At 44.2% G+C, this 26,679-nt stretch overlaps 1 protein-coding gene across 1 annotated transcript; it reads right to left on the reverse strand.

Moving 5' to 3' along the window:
* Positions 1 to 1,223: 1,223 nt before the first annotated feature.
* Positions 1,224 to 26,679, reverse strand: WEE1 (WEE1 G2 checkpoint kinase). Its single transcript, XM_078680960.1, has 11 exons — positions 25,746 to 26,679; positions 16,594 to 16,802; positions 16,207 to 16,273; positions 15,943 to 16,115; positions 14,416 to 14,537; positions 13,512 to 13,658; positions 12,403 to 12,498; positions 12,000 to 12,085; positions 4,171 to 4,341; positions 3,898 to 4,043; positions 1,224 to 2,587 (listed from the first exon to the last, which is right to left on the reverse strand). Exons 1-11 carry the CDS (start codon positions 26,268 to 26,270, stop codon positions 2,434 to 2,436), a joined length of 1,896 nt encoding a protein of 631 aa, XP_078537086.1. The 5' UTR covers positions 26,271 to 26,679; the 3' UTR covers positions 1,224 to 2,433.

The following is a 26,679-nucleotide window of genomic DNA, read 5'->3' on the forward strand; positions in this document are numbered from 1 at the left end:
ACTAGGCCTCAATAAAAGTATGAGGACAAGGTAGCACCCACCCCCTAGGACAACACTAAAAATTTCAGTGGACATAAAAATGAAAGGAATTGGAGGTCAGAAAGGGGACAAAATAAATAATGGGAGGGACCACCCAAAGGGCTGTCAGGTCTAACAGAGAGCAAGTCCATATTTGTTCTGCTGCTGAAGATCATCCATGATGCCTACATGGGTGAAAGACTTTCTTCATTTTACTCATGGTTTTTATTACATTGACTAAAATAAAATATTGCCATAAACTGCATTGCATTTGTAATCCGACGCGAAAACACAGCTCTGAAACAAATAAAAATGAATGTGTCAATCTATAACGAAACGGGTGGTCATGTAAAGCGCTCTGATACCAGATTGTCACGGGTCTAGTTTGCGCTGTATAAAACTCTAAAAAAAAAAAAAACAGTTCTCTTTAACCCACTCACCCTGTCACCTTTGTTCCCCATTGAATAAAAACTACGCGATGTGACGCTGCCAATGCTAGCTTTGGCATAGAGCTTTATTTGCTTTGAACCATGTTGCACAGTTACCCACGCTGCTGTGCATGATCTTTAAAAAAATAAAAAAAAAAATAATAATAATCATTGACAATGCCAATAGGCCTCCCAAGGAAAAATGTATCAACCTTGCCAATGCTAGTTTCTTGCAGCAGACAAACTAGGTAAATGTGTCCAAAAAAAGACAATTTCGGCTTACTTTACAACAGAGGGTTCCATCAGACACACCACACTTGAACACTGCCTTTTGTAATCAAAACTGCTAAAGGTTGTGAACGTTACATTTTAATTTGTAATCACAAAACCAGTTAAACATGGAGTAAAAATCTTGCAATTCCTAAAGATTAACCGATAAATGTTTCAACAATAGAATAATAATTTTAAAAACGTGTTATACGGCTGGAGTCTCTTTTGCAATAATAAACATGAGCTGTATTCACACTTTAGGATAAAAGAAACCCTGCACACCAGCATGGGGGTGACTTACAGTTTGTAGTAATTAAATGTACTATCAACGCCTATGTTCTTTATGTTTCAAAGTTCAGCCCAATGAAAGACTGGTTGGTAAAAAAGGTTTTCTCTTGGGAAAGAACAATAAATTACAGAGATCAGTAAAACGTAAGGTTACAATAATGCACAATCTGATATCCTTGATTGAGACCCAGGCTTTACGCAAAAAAACACTTCACATTGTTTATAGGGGATAAAAGGAACATTTACAGAACTTTATTTGACAAATATAAAACAAAATAAAAACAGTCAAGACCGTTCAGCTATTACACTTTTACAGTTCAAATGACATGTGATACTAACAAGCACAGGTGCATTGTACAACGCACTAGCTTCAGAAGGAAAACGCTGCCTCAAGCAGAAGCAACCTTTTTTATTCACATAATTTTTCCAAACAGAAGGCCTATTAACACAATGATTGTTTTAATGCTACAAATTTACAGCAAATGCAAAACAAACTAAAATAGCAGCAATATCACAAGGCAAGTATTACCATTGGTTAATCTCCAATGGCTTTTACTATGCCAACAAAGTGCTCTCAGTTTAGTATAAAAGTAAAATTCACAAGAAATAACCCAATGTCACACATTGATCAAATCCGACACCCAGTTTTTTTAAACATTATTTTAGAAACACTTTTCTTTTCCAATTCCTGAATACAGACATCTTTTTTCACCATTGCAAAAGGTGAAAATGGTAGGGTGGGAAAGAAATCAAATGTAGTAAAATATTATTTTAACATGCCGAAGCAAAACCACAATAGTGGTTAGTACTAGGATGATTTAACTAATGTGGAAAAATAAGGCTTCTTTACTGCTTGGTCTATTCTGGTCCCATACATTTGGGCACACACGACCAACACAAATTTGCTGATAGGTGTGGTTCGTTACAAAACTTGCAATAGAGAAAATATTTTCCACCACAGTTAACAAAATAATTGCAGACACAATGTAACAGCCTTTCATAAAAGGCCAGTTTCAAGGGCGCCGGACTTCCGTGTTTAGCAGTCTTCAACTTGAGATCGCCAGATTTGAAATTACACGTCAAATCAACTAAATCACAGGTAATCTACCACATTTTATGGTATAGTGCCACAGTTCTCACTCTGTCGTGCCTTTTCTACCCCAATAGAGGTCAACATTCTTGGTTCTAAATAGACCAAATTAAGTCTGTTTTTATGCTCGATACAGATACACGCTGTAATCCACACGTTAAAAGCAACAGACTCCGGTTTTAGCAGTTGACTCAAGCCATGTGAAAACTGTAAAATAAACTGTCCATCAGCGGCATCTTTCAGACTTCTGAAGTCAGTCCTGCAGCAAGTCGCTATATTTCAATGTCTGCTTTTCTGATTCCCAAAGCTCCAATGTCCAAGTCTTGCCATCTAAATATTTCAGTAAATCGTAAGACTAACAGAACGGTTCATTTTCTTTCCAATGAGACGAGATGTTCGACTAGTTTGTACTGTAGATCTTGTCGTCATTCGGTCAGTGAACAGTGCTCTTTCTTCTGCAGCTGCTTTCGCGATCTGCGCTTTCTTCAATTCTCTGAAAAGAAATATGTACAAGTTTTGTAAGGCAAATGTAAAATTAACTGAGGTAACTTTAACATTCATTATGGGCAGGGTCAATTACAGTCCCGGCAACGGGTTGCCCGGTCTGCCCTGCCGGACCACTTGAACACCTTCAATGCTAAGGGAATTCCCGCTGGGTGCTGACATATTCAGATGCCCATTGTTCATGATAAGGCCAGCTCGTCATAAGCACAGGTCCAGTAAACTGCATGACGAGCTGGCCTTGTCATTAGCATGGAAGCGGTTAAGAGGTCTATAAGGGTGACCTACACGATGTGGGTGGGGGGGGGGGGGGTTCTGGCTAGGGTGGGACTCCCTCAGCTGCAGGGGTAGGCCATGCAAGAATTGCAGGAGAACCTCTGCTTGGAGGAGGTGGGGGCCACCATGAAGGCACTAAACAAGTCCAAGGTGTCAGGTGGTGATTGATTCCCAGAAGTTATATCGCGCTTACTCTTCCGTCCTCAAGGGAAAACCATTGAAATCTACCGGAGGTGAAGGTGAAATGTCTCCTACCACAGACTATGAGAGAGTGGGTAATGTGTTTGGTATGAATCTGTATAGCACGGTCAACATGCACTGTACGGTTTGCGGTCAACATGCACTGTACGGTTTGCTGGAAACCAATAAAATACAGTAAAAAAAAAACCTTGTAACATTCATTTTCTCAGCTGTTATATTACAGTTTTTGTCTGGAGACACATTTGACAATTGTTTGTTCTCTTGACAAGTGGATGGTATGACCACTAGAACAGCCTCTGAAGGCATTATTATGAATGAAACCACCTGTCGGGGTAATGGACGTAGTCAGAAAGGGAAGGATTTTGCACCCCTTCACGAACCTAAGTGCATGCATTGATTGCTAGGCAGTGGGCGATTGTTTGTGACCTATAGTAGAAAATCTGCATAATATGAGAGTACGAGACAAAAGGTACGTTTGAGCATTGCTGGGGTTCCTGTACTGCGCATTATTAAACATGCTCAATAAGTAGAAAGTGCACAACCTCGAAAGTTTTCCAATTGCCACCCTCGTATTAAATGGTATCAAACTGCCATAAACGGTTGTAGGATTGAGAAAAGCACATATTTGGTGTACAATTCAAGATTCTACCTAGCAATACTGACATTATTCAGAACGTTTGTCGTGCAAATGACAAAGTTCCTGGCGGCAACACGCACACCAACATATTTCACCTTGGCCTCAATTATGGTGTAAAATGCCAAAAAGACAGGGTAAATAGATGTGAAAACATTTTTTAAAAAGGTACATTAAAATCTGTCACTTACTTTTGTAGAAGGGCATTTTTAAACTTTTCTGCATTAAGTTCTATCCGTAACTGGTCTGCACTTTTCCTTGCAGCTGAGAGCAGAACAGAGTGCCTGATTAGGGCTAAGGCAGAAGGTCTTCTTTCTGGGTCAGGATGAATCATAACCTGCAAAACCAAACATCATTTAATATAATGGGCACAGTAAACGAGTTGCTTTTAAGCCCTAAAATCCATGCCATGGATAATCACTACAACCCTAATTGCCACCCAGGTAACTTGATGCAAGCCTTACTTTTAGCAAATCTAAGAGATCTTGAGACAACACTTGCGGTATTTTCGGCAGTCTTCCCTGTCGAATTTCATGCCACTGATCACCATTAGTCGGAAGTGGTTCAGATCCTGAAGCACACACCACAGTTAATGCCAGAGCAAAAATATCAGCCTTCGGTAAATTAGTATAGTCCTAAAAGACAAAAAAATATACATACTTATTCAGGTCAAGAGTACCATAAAGACACAGTAATCTTCTTTGATCATGCACCATATTGTCCCTTCATACATTCAAGAAAGAATAAAAAAAAGTGTTCATCCAGTACAAAAAAGTCGGATATAGGAAACGGGGTGTTAAAGAAAATATTTTCATCAAGTGATGAGGAAAAAAAAAAAAAAAAAAAAGGATTTTATAGGCTATTTGGAAAGTTTACGTGTGGAAAAAAATCTGCTAGATTAAGATACTGCATTCTTAACATAATCGCTTATGTATTTAACTATTTTAAAACAGAAATGCAGTCGCAAGAATAAAGGGGAGTGAGAAAATACATTAGAATAAGAGCTACTACCTGCCTCAAAAAGTGTCTACGTTGGATGAAAGAAGAACAAGTTACTTACCTTCGGTAACGCTTTTTCTGGTAGATACTATATCTGCCTGTGGATTCCTCACCTTGTGAATACCCCCTTGCGTCAGCAACATTCGGAAATTCTTTTTTTTTTTTTTTCGTAGCCTCGCGCCGACGTGGACTCCTGACGTCATAGAGACACGACCTCGCTCGCGACTCCGCTGACGTCACCGACGCCTATAATAGGCCCACGCCGGCGTGATGACATCAGTTCCGCCCTTTTTTCCGTGCCATCGAGGCACACGGACGGACCAATGACAGTAGAAATATACAAGTATACACAGTACACAGTACTCAAGGCAAAACACACAGTGTTAAGCAAAAGCAGGAAAGCAACTGAAACATTTCCTTGACAATAAAATATATATATATATATATATATTACACTACAGTGACTCTGGCATAGAAGAGTGGACAACGGGGAGGCGGGTGGGTCGGTGAGGAATCCACAGGCAGATATAGTATCTACCAGAAAAAGCGTTACCGAAGGTAAGTAACTTGTTCTTCTGATAGATACATCTGCCGTGTGGATTCCTCACCTTGTGAATAGAGTCCCACAGCAGTCCCCACTCCCGGAGGAGGGTGTCCACTCTTCTAAACCAGGAAATCCTGAAGGACAGAGCGCGCAAAATGGCCGTCCCTCCTCACTTCGGAATCCAAGCAGTAATGCTTCGCGAAAGTGTGGAGGGAAGACCAAGTCGCCGCCCTACAAATATCCTCCACAGGCACACCTCTAGCCAATGCTGAGGTTGAAGACTTAGCTCTAGTTGAATGAGCCCTTATACCCTCTGGTGGTTCCTTACCGGCCAAAGAGTAGCAGATCTTTATGCAGAGGACGATCCATCTCGATAAAGTCCTTTTATGGACCGCCCTTCCTTTCTTGCAGCCAGCAAATCCAACGAAGAGCTGGTCCTCCAAGCGAAAGTCCTTGGATCTGTCCAAGTAAAAGGACACCGCCCTCTTAGGGTCCAGACGGTGCAGTCTCTCCTCCTCCTTGGAAGGGTGAGGGGGAGGATAGAAGGTAGGTAGGGTAATGGACTGTCCTAGATGGAAGGGAGTTACCACCTTAGGCAGAAAAGCAGCCCTGGACCTAAGAACCATTCTATCAACATGAATGGTCAGGAATGGGGGCTTGGAGCTAAGAGCTTGAAGCTCACTAACCCTCCTTGCCGAGGTTATTGCAACCAAGAAGACTGTCTTAAGGGTAAGAAGCCTCATGGGACATTTGTGGAGAGGCTCAAAGGGAGCCCCCATCAAAAAGGTCAATACAAGATTTAAATCCCACTGAGGCACAATGAAAGGTGAAGGAGGGAACATATTAGTAAGACCCTTCAAAAACCTTAAGACCACAGGAGACTTAAAAAGAGAGGGCTGGTCAGGCAAGCAGAGAAAAGCCGACAGCGCCGACAGGTAACCCTTTACCGTGGCAACCGCCAGACCCTGCCGCGCCAAAGAAAGAGCAAATTGTAGAACATTAGACAAATGGGCCCTCAAAGGATCAACAGACCTTTCCCCACACCACGTGACAAATTTCGCCCATCTATAAGAATAGATGGACTTAGTGGAGTCACGCCTGGCTGACAAGATGACATCCACAACGTCAGGCGGGAGGGAAAAGGAATTCAGGTTGCCCCGCTCAATCTCCAGGCATGAAGGTGCAATGTCTGGAGGTGGGGGTGTAAAACCTGCCCCTCCATCAGAGAGAGGAGGTCTGCCCTGAGAGGGAGACGGAGCGGCGGGTGAGAGGAGAGGTGGAGTAGATCTGTATACCACACCCTTCTTGGCCAATCCGGAGCGACCAATATGACTTGGGCCCGGTCCTGGCGAATCTTCCTCAGAACCCGAGGAATCAAGGGTATGGGGGGAAACGCGTAAAGGAGTTGATCTTTCCAACTCAACTGAAACGCGTCCCCCAAGGCTCCTTGCATCGGATACTGGAGACTGCAGAACGACAGGCAGTGCGCATTCTCGCGAGTGGCAAACAGGTCCACCCGAGGAGTCCCCCACATCTGAAAGATGTCGTGAACCACCTCCGGGTGCAGCCTCCACTCGTGGTCGGCAGAGAACTGCCGACTGAGACTGTCTGCACGAACGTTCAGAACACCGGCCAGATGATTTGCCATCAGACAAATCTGATGGTCCTGAACCCAGGACCAGAGACGCAGAGCCTCTCTGCAGAGACACTGTGACCCTACTCCTCCCTGCTTGTTGATGTACCACATCGCAGTCGTGTTGTCCGTCAGGACTTGAACAGACTGACTGCGAAGGGAAGGGAGGAAGGCCTTGAGCGCCAAACGTATCGCCCGCAATTCTAGAAGGTTGATGTGAAGCAACCTTTCCTCTGGAGACCAAAGGCCTTTGACCTCCAGATCCCCCAGATGAGCACCCCACCCGAGAGTGGATGCATCCGTTATCACCGTGGCCACCGATGGGGGAAGTTGAAAAGGCTTTCCTTGGGACAGATTGCCTTCCACGCCCCACCAAGACAGATCCGCTGCAGCTTCTCTGGAGATCCTCACTGACTCCCTGAGGTCTCCGCTGTGCTGATACCACTGCCTGCGGAGACACCACTGGAGCGCCCTCATGTGCCAGCGTGCATGGTTGACCAACAGAATGCATGAAGCCATCAGACCGAGCAGGCGAAGGACCTTCAGGACTGGAACGACCGCTCCATTGTAAAACAAAGGAATCATCTCCCGTATGTCGCGAATCCTTTGAGGGGGAGGGAATGCACGACATACGGTTGTGTCCAGTACCGCACCTATGAACAGGTTGCGCTGGGAGGGCACCAGGTGAGACTTGGGTACATTTATTGAAAAACCCAACCTGTACAACAACTGGGTTGTCTCCCGCAAATGATGGAGCACTCTCTCTGACGACTCCGCTTTGATCAGCCAGTCGTCTAAATAAGGGAATACCGGAATCCCTGACCTTCTGAGATGTGCCGCCACCACTGCCATCACCTTGGTGAAGACTCGAGGCGCAGTAGTAAGTCCAAACGGAAGGACCGCAAACTGGTAGTGCTGCGATCCCACCGTAAAACGGAGATACCGCCTGTGCGACTTCAGGATTGGGATGTGAAAGTAAGCATCCTGCAAGTCGAGTGACACCATCCAGTCTTCTTCTTGCAGCGCTTGAAGAACCTGAGCAAGGGTGAGCATCTTGAATTTCTCCTGTTTCAGATAGAGATTCAAGATCCTGAGATCCAGGATTGGACGAAGCCTGCCATCCTTCTTCGGAATCAGGAAATACCGGGAGTAGCATCCCTGACCCCTTTCCTGCTCTGGGACCACCTCTATCGCACCCTTTCTTATCAGAGTTAAAACTTCCTCTTGCAGAAGAGACAGATGCTCCTCGGAGCAATACCCTTGGCAAGGAGGGAAATTGGGAGGGAATTCCCGAAAGGGAAGGGCATACCCATTTTCTACAAGATTGAGAACCCAAAGATCTGACGTAACCGATTCCCAATCCTGTAGAAAATGGGTAAGCCGGCCCCCAACCGGACCCACATGATCCTGAATGTCGGATCTAGGGCTGCTTCTCAGGGGCAGGAGGGTTGGAGGAAGTGGAGGAGGAAGAGACCTGACGTCCACGAGGACGCACTCTTTGCTTTCCCCTGTAGGACCTGTATAAGGAGTTTTGCTGCTGCTGTTGTTGCTGCTGCTGCTGTTGGCCTTGCCGGGAATTCCGAAAGGCAGGACGGCCAAAACCTCTGAATCTACTGCCAGTTGAAGAACCTCTCATTTGGAGACCCAGGGATTTAGCAGTCGCCTTGCAATCCTTAAACCTCTCAAGGGCCGCATCAGCCTTCTTCCCAAAAAGGCCTGAACCATCGAAAGGAAGATCTAATAATGTCGCCTGAACATCAGCCGAAAAGTCAGAGGATTTCAACCAGGCAGACCTCCTAGTAGCGACAGCAGTGCCCATAATGCGCGCCACAGAGTCTACAGTATCCAAACCGCTCTGAATGACCTGGCGAGCCGCTGCCTGAGCGTCAGAGATGACTTCCTCAAAATCCTTCTTGCTGTCATCAGGAACTTTTGGAACCAGAACATGTAAAGAGTCCATCAGAGCGTGTAAATATCTCCCCATCAAGCAAGTGGCATTTGATGACTTCAATGCCATACTGGCAGAGGAGAAGGACTTCTTTGCCACCTGATCCTGCTTCTTTGCTTCCTTCTCAAAAGGAACCTGAGGGAAAGCACTAATGTTCTTTTTGGAGCATGCAGCCTGAATGATCAAACTCTCCGGTGAAGGGTGAGAGGTTAAAAAGGCAGGATCATCAGGGGCAACCCTGTATCTTCTGGCTACACTTTTAGAGACAGCTGGAGCAGACAAAGGTTTTTTCCACACCTCCAGAATGGGCTCTGTTAGAGCTTCATTGAAAGGAAGAAGAGGTTCCACCACTGAACTCGGAGAATGGAGTACTTCAGTCAGAATATTAGATTTGAATTCTGCTGTAGGCAAAGTCAACTTAAGCAGACTGGCAGCCTTTCTCATAATCAAATGATAGGGTTGAATGTCCTTAGAAGGAGTACTAGAACCTGATGGTAACTCCCACTCTGGAGAGAAATCCAGGCTTCCTGCTTCTGCCAAATCTTCAAAAGTATCTTCATCCAACTCACCCTCCTCGAGATCAGATTGTGAGTCCAAAAACCTCCTTTCCTCCAGAAGGCGCTGAGCCTCTCTTCTGGATCTCATCTTGACCCGTTTTGCCCTCGGATCCACCATCGGCTCCGACGGATTCGGAATCGACGTCGGGATCGAATCCGTAGGTTCAGAGGGATGTGTTCTAGGTCGACCCGGAGCTGGTGACGCCGGAACCGGCGTCGACGGCTTCGGTGGAGCCGGAAAATGCCACGGCGGCGTCGGAGCCGGCATGTAAGGCATAAACGGAGCCGGAGGGTAGGAGTGAGGGACTCCTAAGTTAAACGCCAAAGGACCCATGGGACCCGAAGGTGCACCAGAGGGGTACCATGACCTCGAAAAGACTCCATACATCGCGTTGAGAAACGCAGAAGGGTCCTGGCCTGGGGCAGGAAATGGTGGATGAAAACCTTCAGGCCTGTCTCGAGGAGCGTTCGGATTCGGCTCACTTAAGGGCTCGGAACCCTCATCCTCATGAGGCTCCTCCTCATCTCGGACCGGGGACGGCGCCGGAGATGGATTCGGAGCCGGATTCGGAGTCGGAGACGGAGCCGGAGACGGCGCCCGTGACTCAGAAGGGGAAGCCTCACCTTCAGGTTCTGGATCCGAAACTTCAATGGTCACCACCTTCGAACGAACCTTCGGTGACCTCGACCTCGACCCCGACTCCTTACCAGAACGACGTCGGGACTCATGTCTCCTCTTCTTATGTTTCCTCTTCTTCGAAACATGGTCCGAAGCCGACTTCGAAGACGACCTTCCTCTAGATCTAGACCTGGACCTCGATCTCGACTTCGACCTCGCCCTTCGAGAACGAGACTTCGACGATTTTCCTTTTCCAGCTTTCATTTTAGCCACCAGGAGCTTCGCCTCTCTCTCCCTCAGGGCCTTCGGGTTCATTTTCTTACACGAAGAGCAGTCCTCCACATCATGGTCCGAGCTCAAGCACCAGATGCAGTCGCTGTGTGGGTCGGTAATGGACATCATTTTGCCGCATTCTCTGCAGGGCTTGAAGCCGGTCTTTTTTGAAGACATTGTCGAAAAGACAGGATACAGAGACGCAGAAAATGTTAATAATAAAGACAACAAAGTATCCGTTGGCTACAGAGATTCCCGATAACCGTTAGCGTCGACGACGCGGAAAAAAGGGAACTGATGTCATCACGCCGGCGTGGGCCTATTATAGGCGTCGGTGACGTCAGCGGAGTCGCGAGCGAGGTCGTGTCTCTATGACGTCAGGAGTCCACGTCGGCGCGAGGCTACGAAAAAAAAAAAAAAAGAATTTCCGAATGTTGCTGACGCAAGGGGGTATTCACAAGGTGAGGAATCCACACGGCAGATGTATCTATCAGAAATTAACCATTACAAAACCTTAATGTAAATGTAGAACAAGCGATTTAAGTCTAGTTCACCATCATAGATATGCTTTGCTACATCAAGATCAGATAATATCCGTTTGCAAAATCCCGGAATACATTTTCACAGAATTTTTTTTTAACTAGAGAGAGAAAAAAATAATATTTGGCAGGCCCCTAAAAGTTGATAAGGACAACTCTTATTCCCTTAAGTAACTAAAGGCCCCGCTGTCTCAGAAAACACAGTATCGTCTTTAGCAGTACATTTTTTAAAGGCGAGACAGGCAATGCTTGTATAGCTGTACGTGAAAGACTAATAGATGCCACATCTGGTCTGAAAACCTGGGTGATTGGCATGACAGCTGATATTCTACTAAAGCTAGGATCACTCCCCACATTTAACGAGCACTATTGCTCCGACTGTACCTCAAATGTAAGACAAGAACCTGCTTACTCGTGTGGTTAGATTTTCCCTCTCCTGTGTGCTTGGTGTTCAGGAATGAACTTGCTGTTCTGTTTGAATGACATAATTCAATATACCTCCCCTTAAACCCGAGAATCAGGCTGTGAGCAATATCAGCTGTCATGCAAATTGATCAGAGCTTTCTGGTCCGTGAGGTCTCTTAAAAGTTCAAGTACAACAGTACAAGGTGTAATTGGAGAAAAAGAGCAGGTTGGTCTCAACCCGAAAGGCAGAACCATCCATTGAACCTGCCCATTTTGAAGGCCGAAAACTCCTTTGTTTGCGGATGGGTGGCTGTTATGTTATTTGGCACTTGTATACATTCTGTAAATGTAAAGCTTCCATAAAATCTGGGTTGTATTTAGGAGATGATTCATAGAAATACAAACATGCTGAAATTCAACAAAACGTAGAGCTGTTTCTACATCAACGGCAAACATTGAAAGGGAATGGTAAAGGCAGCAATGCAGTAAAGAGCTTTCACTTCTCCTTTTGCTGGGAAGGTACCCTGAAATATATCCCCCACCACCCCAATTTCCAATGAGACCCAATCCAACTCCGAGGATTGCCTTTGATATTCAACATTGCTCCTCTACATTTGTGGTGCTTCTAAATAGCATACTCGTTCTCCAAAACATCTAGTCAGAGGTAGGGCAGTCGGCGAGCCCCAGAAAAAAAGGCAGCAAAGGGAAATGCTCAGCAGCCTTTTATCTAGGTAGAGAAAAAATAATTTACAATACTTCAAACCATGTATTATTACCTCCTGTAAAACTTCATTTGCCAGGAATCGACTGTCCCCTTCCTCTACCTGTGGACTGGATATTCTTGTAACATGACCAAGATCCCCTATTAACAGAAACAGAAGAGTGATCATTATACTCGATATTCTTGCAAACTGCAAAATACTTAACAATTGGGAGATTTCAACTCAAAAGATAATCCCTCAGAAAAACATTATTTAATCAAATCGATAATACAGGAACAAAAGGCCACCGTGGTAAATTGTAAACAGGATTCAGCATGCTGAGTTGAAACATCCAAGAAGGGCAATTATTGTTACCTTCGAATGTAATTAAGGAGGAGAAAAGCTTTTCCCTAAAGTCTATGACAGATTATCAAATCAGGTACTTGCTCTAAATGTATGTGGCGGCCATTTTACTTACCTATTTTAAACATGACTTTGCCAGATGAGCAGTAATCATCATCAACTTCTTCTATTGTTGAATTTGGAATGGCTGTCCTAGATATAAAAATGTTACCTAAAGAGAAAGGGTATGTCAAATTGTTATGTATAAAAACTGTTGAACATTTTCGTAAGCACAAACATTACTGTACATGGGCATATGAAGTGGGGCTCTCATAAGCCAGCCTAGACTACTACAGCTACTATGAAAGCTACCATGTGAGATAGGACTTGTGCATGTTCCTGAACTGAAGGTACTAGAGTTTGTACAAGACTACACCCCCCAGCCAAGGAGGGGCTGAATTACTGATGGTGGTTAAGGATGAAACAACGTTTGTAGAATTAGACAGAAGTGGCACCTCAAAGTGACTGACAGTTCTTAAAAAAAAAAAAAAGACATCCTAGCCGTGTACAGGAATCCTTTTCAAACAGGTAAAAATAAATAGCTTTCAGACACCTCTGGGTATTCTGGGGGCAGCGAAGCCCCTGGATTCCTTCTAACAGCAATTTTAACCAGCAGCTTCAAAATTCACAAATTACTTGGAGATGCCTCTATGCCACCCAGTTATCCTTTGTTTTTATAACTGGCTCGCCAATCAAAAGACTGCTGTTACAGCATAAACGAACTTCTAATGAACATTAAAATCACCAGGGTCCAAAAAGAAGAGTGAGCATTTCGTGTGCCACTCACTGAAAAATCACACGTTTAATAAGGATTCAAGATATGCAGAACGCCCAGGAACCTGATCAACCCACTTTGTTACAGCCGAAAATCCCACTTACCCAAGTGAGTTTTAGAAAATAATTGTTTAGTGGCAAACTGGTCAACCACTATGCTTGGCCACAAAAATAAGTGTTCAAACAAATACATACATAAAAATATAAAGGTTGTTACATAAACATACAACAAAATGACTAGAACGAATCCGTAGTGTGTATATATATATATATATATATATATATATATATATATATATATATAATTATAATTATTGTTGGAGCTTCAGCTGTGGAGCTAATGCAACCGCCGACCACTTAAAATTGCCCATTAAGCATATTACTTTGTGAAAGACATAAGCAGACACTTACTAGGTTTTATATCCATGTGCACCAGTGACATTGAATGAATATATTTAAGACCACTGGCCACTTGCAGAAGCAGGTCCTTGAGTTCTGATTCTGTAAAGTACTTCATATTTCGGTAATTTTCACTGATGGCATCGGCTAAGCTTCCACCTGTCAAAGGGAAATGAAATCAATCGATAGCCTCCAATTCTGGCCCATATAAACAACTGCAAGCACACTGCTAGCAAAATCCTATAACTTCCTGGATTGTAAGGACTTCCGTACTGGCAAACCACAAAGATTCAAGAAATTCCATTCTGCAGAGTAACTGAATTAAAACCATTTAATATTTTAGAACTATGTTAGAGACAAGTACAGTTTACACTCCAATACCATAAAGCTCGTTTAGTTTGAATATATAGTCCTCAATTGGAATGCAGCAACAAACATGGAATACAGGATCTACAGCTCGACTATCTTCTAGCGTCACACATTTCTTTATTCTTAATCAGTATTTCATTATTAATGTAAAGCTCTACTGTAAACACTCCTTCCTCAAGGTCAGTCTAAATAAGAGCACGATATTTAGACACTGGATGCACTGTACAGGCAGATGTAGCCATAGTCTCTTTACTCATGAAAGAGACTGAAAAGCTCATATCAATGCAATCCAAAACAAATATGTCTGATGGCATTAAATATTCTGGTACTCCTGTTTGGAAAGAATTGTGAAATTTTAAAAAGTACATTACTTTTAGGAAAGCTCTGAAAAATAGTCCTAAGCATTTGATAATCACTTAAACAGGCCGGATTTTCCATCATGCAAATCATTTTAAATTCTACTTCTTAACCAAATGGAAAGATACATGAACATGTAAAGCAGAACAAAAGAAAAATAAAAGAAGGAAGAAAAAAAATCAAGACCTACCATTACAATACTCGTTCTGTATTAACATATGATCGTCTTCAGCCCATGCAGAGTAGTACCGGACTACATGCGGGTGCTGTCCAAGTACAGCATGTGCATACACTTCCCTTAAAGCATTCTGCCTAAAACAAACAGAATACGATTTTTAAATGAATAAACAGGGGCTGTCTAAACCAAAACATTATTTGCTCTTTGCCACACAGATCAAGTCAAAGTTAAATCTAACACGGACTTTCTCATAGGTATGGGAGGACCCGGACCGTGGCCAGAGTGAAGGGAGAGGAACAGCGAGTACACAGCCTGGCGATGAACATAATTAGATAGTGGAATATCTTTGCAGGCAGCATTGGGATGTCCATAATGGAGGTGAACTCGAAGCTACAGCACAAGTATAATGCAGGCAGCACTGGGATGTCCATAATGGAGGTGAACTCGAAGCTACAGCACAAGTATAATGGAACATGTGGATGAGGAGTAGGAAGTGTCCCAACGCAATTGCCATACCACGCCCCGCTCCACCACCAGTGCTTCTAACATACAAAATAGGTGCTGTGGAGGCTTGACAACATGTGGGAAGTTGCCATGTCCCTACCGACCCCCACCCACCATCTATCCTGCATACCCCAGACTTTTATACAGGTGCCCATGGCACAACTACCTGCCCTAGACCTCTCTGCACAGTTCAATGGTTAAGAAGTGGTTTACTCAGGACAGAATAAATCGAGATTACAGGCTATGTTTTTGAAACTTGAACGCTTAAAAAACAATAACTGTCGAGGTGGTGGGATGGCATAACCCTCCAACAGTAGATCGATAACAAAAAAGTACCTGGGGGCTAAGCATCCTCATCTTTCCCACTATTGAGGATTTGAGTGACGAGCTCCAAGGAGTGGGAGGCCAATCTAGAGGGTGCATCTCTTGTTATGATGCAAATCTTAATAAGACATGCAATCGAGGCTGATGAACGAAATGGAATGTTCTTAAAGTGAATTGATTTCTAATAAAGAAGTGACTTTTTCCATCTACTCTGGCTTACTGGCCTTTGTGAGCTGCGCACCCCCATTTGTTTGAAGTGGTTTACTTTTTACCATTCTATATAAACTGAAAGACATCCGCCGGAAGGCCCCCTTTCATAGATACAACAGGCCATAGACAACTCCTCAGAAAGTTAGGAGAGGGACACATACCTTCACTTGACCCACCACATACATATGTCCTAGGTGCATCCTGACAGTTTATTAGGAACTGGGGAGGGTTTAAGAAATGAACAGTAGTAGCCAAATATAGATGCGTGTTGTTGACCTGCTGTACTCTTAAATTAAGATGTGTACTGACCGTTATTACTCCCGATTGATGATGAACCGCATGCCAATAAAAATATGTTGGGGGGGAAAAAAACACGGACTTTTGAATTAAGCTAATAAATAATTTGCTCTGCTGTCCGCTTGGTTGGGCTACGAAAGAAACACAAATATAATTCTTACACATCACTGCAAGTACAAAACATTCCTTTTATCCAAAACTTACTCATCTACTGAGCCAGCCAGGGGCTTTTTTGATCGCTTTATGGCATAGATGCATCCATCAAGTCTTTTCACACACTTGAACACCGATCCAAATTCCCCAGATCCAACCTTTTCCAACTCGTGAAATTCAGTTGTGTACCTTGATTTCATATTGCTTTCTGTAATTGTGATCCTCTTGGGTGGGGACAAAAAGAAAAACTAATTAATTTAAAACATACTTTTACAGTGAAAGTTTTAACATACAAGAGGAAAGCTTTTACTATACCTTGGCAGGTCTGCTCTTCTCATCTTCAAGCTCTCCATCACTTGCTTCCATGTCCTCCTCACAGGAGCTAAAAACAAAGCATTTCCATTAGCTATAGTACATATGCTCCAACGTTAACGCCATTACATTTGAAGAAACTGGAAATTAGATTAAAAAATATATCAGGATTTGACAAGCTGAACAAATAAAGATCCACGATTCAGTGCTGCATAACATGTACTAAATGTCTTAGCGGTTATTAAACCAGTGGTGGCAACTCGGGCTGTGATAAAGAATCTTGAAACTTAAGTTACGAAACAAGAAGCAGAAAGTACAAACTACTCAACTGGTCTAGTTTGATAAACTTTAGGCATGACTCAAGGAATAAGGATTAATTAGAATTCTTACTCATTCCTGTGTGTCCTTTTTCGCCGTTGACACTGTCCAGCTGTAGCTTGAAGTATAACCGAGTCTGGAGTGAATGGATTTATGTTCACCTGCGGCGTCTTGTCAGTGCTCGATTCCTGCTTTTCTAATTTCTCCCCGTTCCTGAAGAGTGACCCACCTTTGCTTCTGAGAGAATTGGAACCTAATCCACGAGCTTTTGAAAGCAAACTCTGCCGAAAATAATATGGAAAGGTTCAAAATGTTTACGTCTCTTGTATTAAGATTTTAACAGCAAATTGTGATACGATACATTTCAAGAACAGACAGATTTCTCTAAAGCAGTAGGTTTGGGAATTTAGCCAACACTCAAGCCATACAATTAGCAGCATAGTACAAAGCCAACACACAAAGTTAAAACCAGAAAACGCAGCTGAACATACATGATGGAGAAGGCAATCCATGGACAATTCCACAAAGGTGAATTCCCCGACAGCACCACACGTTTGCTTCAGTGGAGAACTGGCAAGCGGAACTTGCAGCTGAGTTGTTCAAAAGCATCCATGGGGCAAGAACAATGTTGCCATGGACAGAACAACAGAGCGGAGAAAAGCAGCACATTATGTCAACCTTTTTATGCTCCATTATCTTCCATATGGTGTAACAAAAAGGTGACCGAATAAGATTTCACTAAATTCTTCACTTCGCCCCTAATTACAGTTAGGAAGGCCCATAGTCGCTACTTTAGTAAACTTACACTCGTATCAGACATTTTTGCAATTCAGTTGTAATAAACTGGCGATGAATGAACGAATTATGAAAACGGAAAAGAATACCTCGCCTGTAATTTTTATTTTAAAAGAAATTGTCAGGCAGCAAAATGGCGTGCATGCCCCTGTGTAAAAATGAGACACGGCTGCTGCCCAGAACCAAAGCCCAGTAGCAAAAGATGGTTTAGGTAAAGCGGTGCAACTACGTCTGCGAAGGGACAGGATTACAGGAGAGCTTGTAAGACTATTAGTAACTACATCGAGAAGAAATTAAGCATGGTAAAATTAATTCAGTTACAATGTCAGAAACGAAAGGAGGAGAAATGGGTCTAAAAGGAAGGTATATACTTTCAAAATCTATTCACCCGTCACACCCACCATGCCTGAAGACAAACGTATTACTGGTGGATTGAGATCTACAACAAGTAAACTGTCTCGCATAGGAAATCAACTAAACTAAAAAGATGAACATAAACTTGACACGAATTCTTACAATTCACTCCGGATCTTGGATAATGGCTCATTATAGAAGTTAGTAAATTATCTTCATGGGAAGTGACAATCTCAAGTTTGTACGATGCCACCTTAAACGATGCAGTGAAAGAATCTTCCAAACTCACATTTTCAACGGCATGCATTACCTACCAATTAAAAAATATACATATTACAATGCGACACATGGACATTAAAAAAAATGTGGCTTTAGTATTCACCCCTCACACCCGGCCGGGCATTTCCTCGATGATGGCCCTCTGGTGTTTCCCAGAAATAATCTCTAGCATGGGACGCTATTAGCCAAAATAATCCAACCCATATAACCTCACATCGGAATCCTAAGCAGAGTTCATGAACTCGTGTTTTTACTAGGGATAAATTCATATAACTGCAGTAGTATTACTAAGTGAAATGCATGCTATGTACAAATCTGGAGAAGTGTGATGAGTCAGCACGGTGGTATGTGAACCAAAACCATTGATGAGTCATCATGACTCAGCGAAAGTGTCTGAATATCGAGACAATAGAAAAAATAAAAAATATCTTTTTAAATTGCAGGTTCATCTCTAGAGCCAAACAAAGGTTCAAAGCACAACACGACCAATGACGTACACGGGAGCTGAAAATGCCTCTAAAGCACCCTCCATCCATCTTGTGAGTTGCAGCCTACATGTGCCCCAGATTGCAGCGAGCAGAGTCCAGGAAGTGGTAAGGAGACAGACTAGTGCGGTCTCTTCACAAGACAAAAGTTGTTTAAAAAAAACGATTTTCACTTTCTGTGTTTACTGTCTATGCCTGTGGTTGTTACAGTTAAAAATTGTAGTTTTAGCCTGCCTGTAATTGCTTATTTTATCACCTGTGTTGTGTTTTAAATGTGTGGTTTTCCCTGCCCATGATTGCCTTCATTTAGTGTGTTGAATTGTGGGATTTGCAGTCCAACCTCTGTAGTTTGTCCCTCTCATTCCTTGGTGACAAATCTGTTTTCCCTCCAAATTACTCGTTTATTCTGTGCTTAGGCCTGTGTGCTCAAACAGTGCACCCCCAGCCACCATTTTGTGTTCACAAGCCAGTGAGGCCCCCCTCACCCCCAGCAACAGGGATTTTCTACATCAGAGGGTGCTTCTGTGAGCTGTTTAAACTGTATTTACTGCGGCCTGTGCACTTCGTTTTTTGGCCAGCAGGGGGAGTAAAGCTTTATTCAAACAGTATTGCTAGATTTCGAGTTAGTGAAGCCTTTACCTGCAGAAGTCCAAAGTTATGGATTGCGCTTGCCTGTCTCCTAGGAGATTCTGAACAGGAGCAAGCAGCTTCCAACTCCCTGGCCAGCAAATTTTGTCTGAGGTTGCTGGGATCTTATATGGTGTGCTAGTGGTTGGCACATGTGTACACTGATTGGTGGTTGTATCTGGTGTTTCTATTGGGTTAGGGTTAAGGTCCTCATTGGTTGGGTATTTGAGGGTTCTGATTGGTTTTTCCGTCTGTGATTCAATCATTGCAGGGTTGGGGCTAGGGTTAGGCTTTCTATTGGAAGTAGAGACTAGGGCTTCCTATGTTATTGGTTGTTGGGAGTAGGGTGGGACTAGGGCTAGGGTTAGACCTTTAATTGGAAGTAGCTATTTAGGGCTTCTGGTGTGATTGGTTGTTGGACCAGTTGTGGGACTAAGAGTAGGGTTAGGCTTTCTATTGGAAGTAGGGACTAGGGCTACCTGTACCATTGGCTGCTTGGACTTGGGTTGGGACTAGTGGTAGGGCTAAGGCCTTTATTGGACGTAGAGATCAGGGCTTTTGAACTGATTGGGTGCTTGGACTAGGGTTAAGATTGGCTGCAAGGTCCTGGTCTCCTATTGGTTCTAGATGTTAGGGCTAGTGTTGTGATCGGATAGTGTTAGGGCTAGGGTTCCCATTGGCTGAAGGGGTCAACTGATTACTAGGGCTACAAAAAAGGCCAGGCTTAGGGCGTCTCAGCAAAGGGCGGAGAGGACAAGGGTAGTTGCCTGTTTGAGCCGGTTCGAGACTGGTCGGTACTAGGGCCAGAAATGCTGCCCATTTTCTCATTTAACAATACCCAGCCCACACCATCCACAACCACAGAGCAACACACTCACACCAAATATACACCACTATGCACAGATTAATGTACCAGCATGCACCACCAACCCAACCAAATCTACACACCCTACTATCCCAACTACCACACATATCCACCATCACCCACAAACAGTACACAACTCTATCCTATACCACTAACCAATACACTCATTACTAACACAACGCCAATCAACACCATACATAACTACATCCCACTCAGACACTCTCCCTGCTGTAATTACATCTAACAGTCCACCTTTTATCACTAACAAATATAATGATCCTGCCATCAGTTGTCCATCAAACACCCTCCTCTCCCTTCTACCATAATAACACTAACACACAACACACACACTGCACACCACCAAACTTTGTAACTCTTGAAACAAACCAGTCTAAGATAAACACTCCCACCTCTACTTCATTCCCTCCTACACACAACATACACTTTACACATAAACACATCACCACCCCCTCTAAGTCACAACCTCCTCTCACAAACAATACTACACAACCAAATCAGGTCCATGAAACATATACATTTCTAAACTCTCCCCTCTGACTCCTTCCCTCCAAAACTCCTTTTTACTCTTCCAAAAGCCTCTTCCTACTGCTAAGACTTAAAAAAAAAACCTTCACTCTTTTATCCCTCCACTATCCTTTTTCAATCAAAATTAACAGACTAACATGTTCACTTCTCAAATTCCATATTCAACTATACTAATATACTGCCCAAATAACTGAATAACATATCTACTACTCAAATTACTTCATATTTATACGATACTAATTTTCAACACTAATCCTTTATGGATTCCGGAGTGGCGTGCTACTCGCCAGAAAAGCGCTTCAACACCCATCAGGGGTAACCAGTGCTATATGAATGCAAATCTTTCTTCCCCTTTTATCCATCCGCTATCCTTCTCACTCCAAGTAACAGACTAATATCCACCACTGAAATTACCTCATATTAATTCACCACTAATCCTTTATAGGCTCCCTGAATAGCATGCGTCAACAAACGAGCGATAAATACAAACCTTTGTCCTACTCTATCCTTCTGCTATCATTCCAAATCCAAATAACTGACTAACCTATCCACCACTTAAATTGTACCTGCAGGTTTCACTATACTAATTCAACACTAATCCTCTATGGGTCCCGGAGTAGCGTGCTACCTGCCGAAAAAGCGCTTTGACGCCTCGTCAGGGGTAGTAAGCGCTATATAAATGCAAAATTACAATACAATACTTCCACTCTCAGAATCCAGTTACCTCTCAGATGACTTGACTTTACTAAAGTTTCACAGTACCCGCTGCCTTTCGGCTTAAGTCAGAGCCGTGGAAATACATCATATACCCAAAGCACAAACTGTGCCAATGCTATTCAAACAAGCATTGGCAAAAGCCTAAAGGGGTTAAATGTAAACAAACAGGCATTTACAAACGTTGTTGATTACCTGTCCCATGGCTTTGCCAACGATCAGAAAAAACAGCAACAAGGATTGCTTTGGTAAAGAATGCATGGAACCGATGAACAAATCCACTTTTCAAATGTAAAATAGTACTTTATCCATTAAATGGAAGCATGCTGTCGAAAATGGGAAGATACACCAAATAGCCAATAGCACTATGCGAGAGTATTAGTGTGGACTTTCGCTCCATCCAGGACTATGTTTTAAGAACTAGTGACAGTAAACCGCGCATACCTGGGCAAAGCCAATAGGTCTCACCTATGCGAAATACTGGCAGTCTCAACTTTAATTAAGTCATGTTGTTCAAAGCCAACATGGGCAGCGAAGGAACACAGAGCAGGGAGAATACAAGAGGGAGCCAGCTGGAAAAGGTGCACTGAGGTAGAATTCTGAAACAAAGCAAAGAGAAAAAAAAAGTAGCACCTAAATAAAAGGAGAGGAGTGGAAGGATACATGTAAGGACATGGGAGGGGCAATCAATATATGGAAGGAAGTCTACAGCAGCTAACCAACAAGAATGAAGGAAACAAGAGCACAAATGAAGCCAACCATAAGTAAAGGACGGGGACTAAGCTGTATGTATCAGAAGAAAGAAAAAGAGGGGGTGGCGGGGGTGACCGCGTATGCACTGTCTTGGGCAAGACCTACAAAAGGAAGACTGAAGACTACTCACTTGCTATCAATGACATTCTCATTCCCATTTCATAACACTTCAAAGTGTGTCAGGTACCTCAATCGTTCTCACTCTTAGTGAACTAGGGCTAAGTACAGGCAGATCAGAGGAAGGAGGGGAGAAAAATTTGGTACCAACAGTAGCCCATACTTCCCTACAGCTTACCTTTAGTAACCTGCAACACCCACTCGCCAATGACACACGGAGCAAATTGGCAACCCAAGAGTTACATTGCCCCAGGTTAAGGACATCGCTAGACGAGAGATAACGTAAAAGATACAAGTTGAAAGCATTTAATCATTACATTGCTATGGGACTACACGCCAACCAGGGCATCAGTATGTCAACAAAGTAGGATTTAGGGAAAATTAGATTAGTATTTTGCCACATTAGGATTTATCAGTAAACCTATCCATCCATTAGTAAGGTTGGACTACTTAGGTTAGAACATCAAACAACATATTTTATAGAAATTTGAGCACTGTCCAATCCTGCTCCCCTGCTGTCCCTCACCTTTCCCACCTCGCTTACCTCCTCCCCTCCTGTTTTTACACACCTATTTCTCCGATTCTCTTTACTCCCCATCTTCTTTTGATCTCCTTGCCTCCCCTCTCACTCATTTAAAAGATGTTTTTTACCCTCCTTGATTACTTGCACGCAGCTTTTGTCGTCTTATATGGCTACCTCCTATCCATTTGATTATAATGTTCTATTTCCTGCTTGATTAATGTACATTGTGATCTAGCTCTTGTATGTATAACTACCTTGTAAAGCGCTCTGAAGCCCTCGGGTCCAGTAGCGCTATATAAAACTCTCTAAATAAATAATAAATAAATTGGCGCTTCAACTCTTTAAATTGGGGGAGGATGCAAACTATTTAAGAAAAATGTACTTATCTATCTACAGATTGCAGTCAATGCAACCATTTTAGGCAGAGTGCTGCTGTGAACTTCTGGTGCAGGGGCTTGGGCTGAGGTATGATTAATCACTGTAAATACCCAAAGGTCCGCTCTGCATGATGACTGCACACATCACTGCAATTTTGCATCTGTGATCAGGTAATGCCTGCATATTCCATTTCTTATTTAGTAGTTACATTTGCTAACATTTAAAAAGATTCACAACCAAAAACAGGAACCTCAGCTACACCGAGGAGACTAACTCTACATAGGAGAAAAGGTTTTTTGTAAAAACCCTCACCCACCAGGAATACAGCTTGGTGGCATGCTTCATCATCGGGTCAATCCCGCTACGGATCGGGAGTGCTGCAACCACCAGGTTATGTGGGAGAACTTGAATGATTATGCAATGATAAAGGAAAAGATATAAAAACCATGGGGGAGAGTGGGCTGCTGGGATGAGGTTTAAAAAAATACCTGTAGGGGTTTCCACTTTATTCTGACCTCTAGTCGCTATGGTTGGGGTTGGGCGGGGGGGGGGTTAAGAAAAGGGGGTTTTATGTACCAGATTCCTAAATGGTTGCCATGTTTCTAAGTAAACACAAGGAGATGATGGGCGGAGCGCTGAAACTTTTCAGACACTCAACCCCAGTCACATTTGTCACCCTGAGTGGGGCAGGTATGCCCGGGCGTGTGTCCCGTGCTCCCCATGACACTGGAGTCAAGCTATCCTGGCTGATGAGGGCTGAAAGCCCGAAACCGGTCCTAGGATGCTTATTTCTAGTCCAAGGAGGGCCTGGCCTGGCAGTTCGGGCTGGACTAGGTGCAGGGTCAAGACTAATTTGCATATGGCTGCGTCCAAAACGGAATAGCATGGCGAGCAAAAAAAATGATGGATTGAAGCACAGATCTCAGTACTGGGGTGAATGTATGACATTGTTCTGCATTCTGCCCATCAATTGTTCTTTTTGCATTTGCCATGTTTCTAGCCGTACCCCTAGTGGATATTTATTCATCAGGACCGAGAGAAATAACATCTATTAAGATATGAACTCCCTGTTACCACTTAAAGCATGCCATTTAAGAGGTGTATATACTTATACCACCTGTCTGATGATCATTTACTGCATTATCAATATTGTTTGGCTATTATTTAATGGTTCCTCCGGGGAGAGTGATGCCTGTAGTCAAACCCGTCAAGGCGGCTTCTACTCTGCCGGGTTAGCTAGTTAGGAATCACCAACGGGGACAGCATTTAAAGAAGACCTAAGGCCCAGATAAGTGTGATCGGTATGCCGAATCATGTTGGACGCCATGCCGTAGACATTTAAAACAAGAAACATGTTAGTAATTGCAGAGATGCCAGAAGATCCGAGCTAATGAACATGCCCATGCATGTCTGGGTAGAAGACCGGAATAACACAAACTCCGACGGCCACCAATAAGTTTAATTGATCACGCCCGCTGTATTTTACTTAATACTCAAGTTGCGTTACACGATTCAGGAGTAACAGCTTGATGTGTAAACGGCCCCTTCCCATGGAGAACAGGAGCGGTGGGCGTCAGTAACTGTGGGTGACCGATAATGATGTCTGAAAACATCATCTCTACGCCTCAGCGAGGGTACTCCGCAGACTGAACTAATGTACAGTCACCTCTCGTATCCCACGGTGCAAGAATGTAATGGAAAGGTGTCACCTTTGAAGCATCTTATGTATGCACTAGGATGTGGACCCCATAAGGGGGTGACAAGTGACAGCTGGATGTGTAATGGTATCTCACCTGTGCTGGATTGTCAAGTGCATACGTGTGTAATTAAGTGTCACTTCTGTAGCGCCCCACGTGAGTGGGCCACAAGCGGTATCTGAGAAATATGTAACTGGAGCCTTACCCTCTCCAGTGCCCAAATGGAAACTAAACACCACTTGCTCAAAGAGGGTGGGTGTACTGCGGTAACTAGAAATATGTACTGAGGTGTCACGTTTGCGGAGGGCGGTGCGAAGTGCCTGGTGAAATATAATGAGCTAAATGTCACTTCTACAATGCTGCTGTGGAGGACATGTCACTTGCGATAAAACAGAAGTGAACGTCACCTCTGCAGTGCCCCGTTGTGAGCAATAGATTGTAATGGGATGAAGGCTACTGTGCAACTTTGAACAGTAATTCGGGAATCATTTGGGGCGTCAATCGTATCCGGTGATGAAAAGGGACTGATGGGGCCAATACTAAACGTGCATTACAAATAAGGCCTGCGGCGTTCTGGTCCGTGTAACTGGGTGCTGCGATAGCCTGATTAGGTGTTTGGGGCGAGTGATTGGTGGCTGCAACTATGACAGCCTAGGACCAGTTGCTGGCTGGTCAAATCTCCGTGTAAATGGGTGCTGCGAAAGCCTGATTAGGTGTTTGGGGCGAGTGATTGGTGGCTGCAACTATGACAGCCTAGGACCAGTTGCTAGCTGGTCAAATCTATAAGGGGGGTTACTACAAGCCATTAAATATGAAAGATGTCTTGCCTCTTAGTAGAGGTATGCCATGCTGTAAGCGGTCGCTTGGTCTTAAGTGGGCGTGGCAAGGAGGCACGTCAGTTACACAAGGACGGGGACCACACTTTTCTACCAACCCTCACGTTTTAAATAAAGTTCAACCAATAACCCATCCATACGCTCCCATAAAGAAATTAAACAACAACTTTGATGACAGCAAACGTTATTGTCCAACACCAACATCAGCCCCACGGCTGCATGCAGTCACCCACATGGCCTGGGGAAGGCACTCACCTTGGGCGTGTGCGGGGTGTCGAAGAGCCGTAGCTTGCGAAAAGTCTTGTGCGGGGGTGTCCCTGGGCAGTCGGGGATAGGGGAGCTGGAGCCCTCGCGCTGCTCCCGTCGGTACCCGTTCCGGGGAGACCGGATCGGAGAGGTGACGGGCCCGCCAGCCCGCAGCGGGGAAGGAGAAGCACCACGCATGAAGCAGATCGGGGAGCCGTCCATGAAGTAGCGGCCGGGAGACTTGACGGGCGAAGAGATGGCGTTCAGGAAGTAGTCGTGGGGGGATTTGACGGGCGACGAGGATCCAAAGCCTTCTTCCTCCCAGGAGTCAGCCTCGCAGATCTCTTCCTCCTCTGGGGCCCGCTCCTGCGCCCCCCGACACAGCGGAGAGTCGGACTCCTGGAAGGCCGAGTCCTCGCCGGTACTGCTGCCACCGGCGTCTTCGTCATCGCTGGGGGAAAATTGCAGCTTTTGGCGGATGGAGGGCGCGGCAGTCCTGGGTGAAGCCCGGCACCTGCCGAAGATCAGGCTCATGTCGGCGGTCGGTTCAACAACCACAGTCCGGTGAACAGAAAGAAAGCTCGGTAGAAGGAGGAAGAGAAACCCCTCAGCCGCCGCTATACAAACTCTATTCGGTTGGTGTTTTCTTGTGGCGAAAATCCATGTCCCGTTCAGCTCAACACGCCCCCTATCAAGATGGCGGTCCCGGGGCAGGCAGCTTTATCAGGGCGCCGTAAGCAGAGACGGGGCACCAGACACCGGGCGGTAACTCAATCACCGACAATAACAAACACCGCAGACAGACCCAAGTAACGTAATCACCGCCGTGGGAGGGGCTGGGAACGCAACACGACTGCTCGGCCGTTTGTTTATTTATTGCGTCACGCACGCCTTCCAGTCCACGCATAGGTGTCTTTTCCTTTTCCCGCGACCGTTACACGTC

The sequence above is a fragment of the Lissotriton helveticus genome, chromosome 3_1, assembly GCF_964261635.1.
Source record: "Lissotriton helveticus chromosome 3_1, aLisHel1.1, whole genome shotgun sequence".
NCBI classification, from domain to species: domain Eukaryota; kingdom Metazoa; phylum Chordata; class Amphibia; order Caudata; family Salamandridae; genus Lissotriton; species Lissotriton helveticus.